A 3395-nucleotide genomic window follows, 5' to 3' on the forward strand; every position below is an offset into this window, starting at 1 on the left:
ATACATCCTGTTAGTAAGAGATTACCAAATAATACAGACACCATAAATTACAAATAAAATTACTTTACAGCACTTAAAAGATTAGTCTTGGTCACATTCCTTTTATTATAGGCGAGATTTATGTTGGAATTCGAAACTTAAGCTCTTCAGTGTATTGAGACTCTTACTATGACAATGTCATAGCTTCCCTGTATTATTGAGATGAATGTATTTAGTCTGTTTCACAACCAACGTATGGGTTTTATTGTTGTCACTTGTACACCAAGTTTTAAACCATTTGCAAAATATAAGAATAAAATATATATATATCTGTTAGATTCTTAATTCTAAAGCAGCAACAACAGAAGTGTGGGTCTTACTACAAAGTAAAGATTGTAGGAAGGAAAAATATAAAACTCTTTATGTGGTACTGGTACTAGTAGTATTATGCAAAAGAATATAAAAAAATCACAAACTTTTTCAGTTCAAATTGCTAAGCCTAATTCATGTAAAGACCTTGCACTTGCCACTCGATAGCTCTTAACCCTAACAATTGTGGAACAACTTCTTTTCTAAAAAATATATCTATTTTGAGTTAATTTTTCAATATAATGATTAATATAAACAGATATACCATGCAGCATGACTTAAGCTACTATATATAATACATACATACATCCCATGCAGTTTTTCAAGAAGCAAGTTTTCTAAGGCTTATAGAAAACTACTATTGGCCAATACTAAATACAACCTCTACATAAAACGGCAGTTACTATAAATAAGCACCACCAATATTCATATTGTAAAATCCAGAGAACAACATTTCATCACCTGCTTTGCTTGTCATCCTATGATTTGTCGAAGGCGAAATACAGCGATTGGAATAACATGGTACTGAAATTGACACCTTCGACTAGGATTGGCTAAAAGTTTTATAACTGAGGTTTAAGACGTCCAGATGCTATTTTATAAAGAAAACAGACTAGAAAAAGGTTTAGATACCAATCATAGATGGCAGGACCAGTGCTGAAGTGGAAGGAAAAATTGTTTTTAATTTTGAAAAAGATTTACTTCTTAGAGGGTACTTATTTACAGTCTCAAAGGTATTTTAGGACTCTTTTCATTAAATTCCTTCATTTAATAATATAATTTTGTACATATAAATAAATGTTATGCCACTATTTACAAAAATAAAATCTGAAATCCAATAAAAAGATAAGTTTTCTATAATTTTTTCAATTCACAAATGTGATTTTGCCCTCACGATAAGACAAAAGGGTTAAGAAAGAGTGTGACATAATAAATGAGATAACAGGGAAGCACAATATGCTGAATAATTTGAAAGCATTACAGTAAATAATAAGTACATAGTTTAATGAAGAACCCAAATTACATGTAAATTAATTTAATGAATTTTATATAATTTTGCAAATGAACTTACAAACAGAGATTGTTGTAACAGTCAATCTACCAAGAAACATGGTATAAAACTAAACTACCTGTAAATTCAGTGTATCTAATACAGACTGATAAATATGAAATTAGAAAATTATAAACTTTCTAAAAAAATGGAAAAGCTGCAGAAAAGATGAAATTACAACTGAAATTATTGAAATTAATATTTATCAGTATATAAAAAATTTAAGAAAATTGTTAAAGAATAATTATTAATTACAGAAAAAAACATAGGAGGGTCGAAATTCCCTAGCCTGCTTATATGACATCAAAGAATAGTTATTAATTTATGGGGTAAAAAAAGGATGGGGAGGATCCAGACTCTCCAAATCCCTCCTTTAAATCTGCATTTGCTCACATAACAAAAATGAATATAAATTTATGCTTTATCTAGCATGCAAGTAGCCAGAAAGTTAGCCATGGGTGCTGCCAGCCAGTTGCCTTTTCTCTAGTCAGCAGCTCAAAATGAGTGACAGTGGAAGATAGCCATAGTACAGCTTCTCAATAGCCAAGACAAGGTGAAAAAGTTTAGTGGTAATAGGAATCGAACCAAAGCCCCTCAAAATGTGTCATGTGAACAAGTTCAGTGATGTTAGTATGAGCTATTTAGTAAATCACCTTTTCTTTTGAGTTAACGTTTACTTATTTGTAGTTTAGAGAAATAGCAATGAAAAACCTAAATACTGTTATTTTAAATGTTATTTGTTTATATCTATTTGAGATAATAATTTACACAGTATGCAGTATAAATGTTTACTTTAACCTGTAGAAACCAATGTTATCACTAGTTTGTTGTTTAAATGTTTACTGGTACCTGTGCGAACAATTATTTATCAATAGAAAGTATTTAGTCTAAATAATATGTATGTTATTTATAACCAGCATTATCAGTTAGTATGCAGTCTTCCACTTTACTGATACCTGTAGAAACTAAAGCTGACCTACCTAATACTCTTAGAGGAAATCAATTAATCTGAGAACACATATCTATAAAAAATCTATTATATCAACAGATTGTGTACAATCCAAGTGTAGAATTGAATGATATCACCCTGTAATATGGTTAGGGTTGCCAACTCTTGAAACTTTTGAAGTAGGACTTTTTTTGTAAGGGGCAGTCCATAAAGAACGTCACATGATTTAAGCCATTTTTATCCACCACCCCCTAACCGAAGTAAATAAACACTTCAATAACAGTTGACAGTACAACATAAACACATTTTATCTCTAAGTAGGACTGTCCTACCAAAAGTAAGACAGTTGGCAACTCTAAATATGGTACAGATAGAAACAAGTGATACATTTTTCTGCATTCATAAAACAACAAATGATTCCAACACTTAGTACATGAAGCCTAATTATTGTCCATCTGGTACTTATACAAACTGCTGATATCAATATCACACAGACAAACTGAACTAATAAAGGAGTTATCATGGAATGCTTATAGATCTATTATGTGTGCAAGAAATGTAAAAATGTTTCATCTAGTAATCATTCTTCACCAACCTGATGAATAAAGATGTCTTCTTTGGTGTCAAGTCTTAAAGGAAAAAAATTATTATCAATCTCAAGACTGAAGATAAGATTACTACACATCAAAACATTTTACACCTAATATCTTATGTACATCTTTAATAACAGCATCCATCTTTAACCATACATGTAAGCTGATATAAAACGATTGGGTCATTACATGAGAACATAAAAATACTGCACAAGTATAACTATGCTTCTACATATATGCAGACTTAAAACTTGAGCAAACTTCAAACATTCAGAAATTTGAAATGTAGAGAGAGACTCTGATTTCCTAAAACACTTGTATATATAAGCTTATTTCATTCACTTAGAAACCATGAAGTTAGTCTCCAAAACATGTAACATTCACTTTAAAGAGTAAGTGTTTTTCATTAAATATTTGAGTGTGCAGTTGTTCTCACTCCCAAAACAATATATAT

General features: G+C 30.3%; 1 protein-coding gene across 3 annotated transcripts in view; it reads right to left on the reverse strand.

The window, feature by feature from the left end:
• The window catches only part of LOC106466116 (nuclease-sensitive element-binding protein 1-like), a 63870-nt gene that overhangs the window by 47353 nt on the left and 13122 nt on the right, over positions 1–3395 (reverse strand). For all 3 annotated transcript variants that reach the window (XM_013926355.2, XM_022394073.1, XM_022394072.1), the window contains one exon: positions 2944–2977. In XM_013926355.2, coding sequence (XP_013781809.1) covers positions 2944–2977 — 34 coding nt within the window. The remainder of the gene's footprint in view (positions 1–2943; positions 2978–3395) is intronic.

The sequence above is a fragment of the Limulus polyphemus genome, unplaced genomic scaffold, assembly GCF_000517525.1.
Source record: "Limulus polyphemus unplaced genomic scaffold, Limulus_polyphemus-2.1.2 Scaffold2156, whole genome shotgun sequence".
NCBI classification, from domain to species: domain Eukaryota; kingdom Metazoa; phylum Arthropoda; class Merostomata; order Xiphosura; family Limulidae; genus Limulus; species Limulus polyphemus.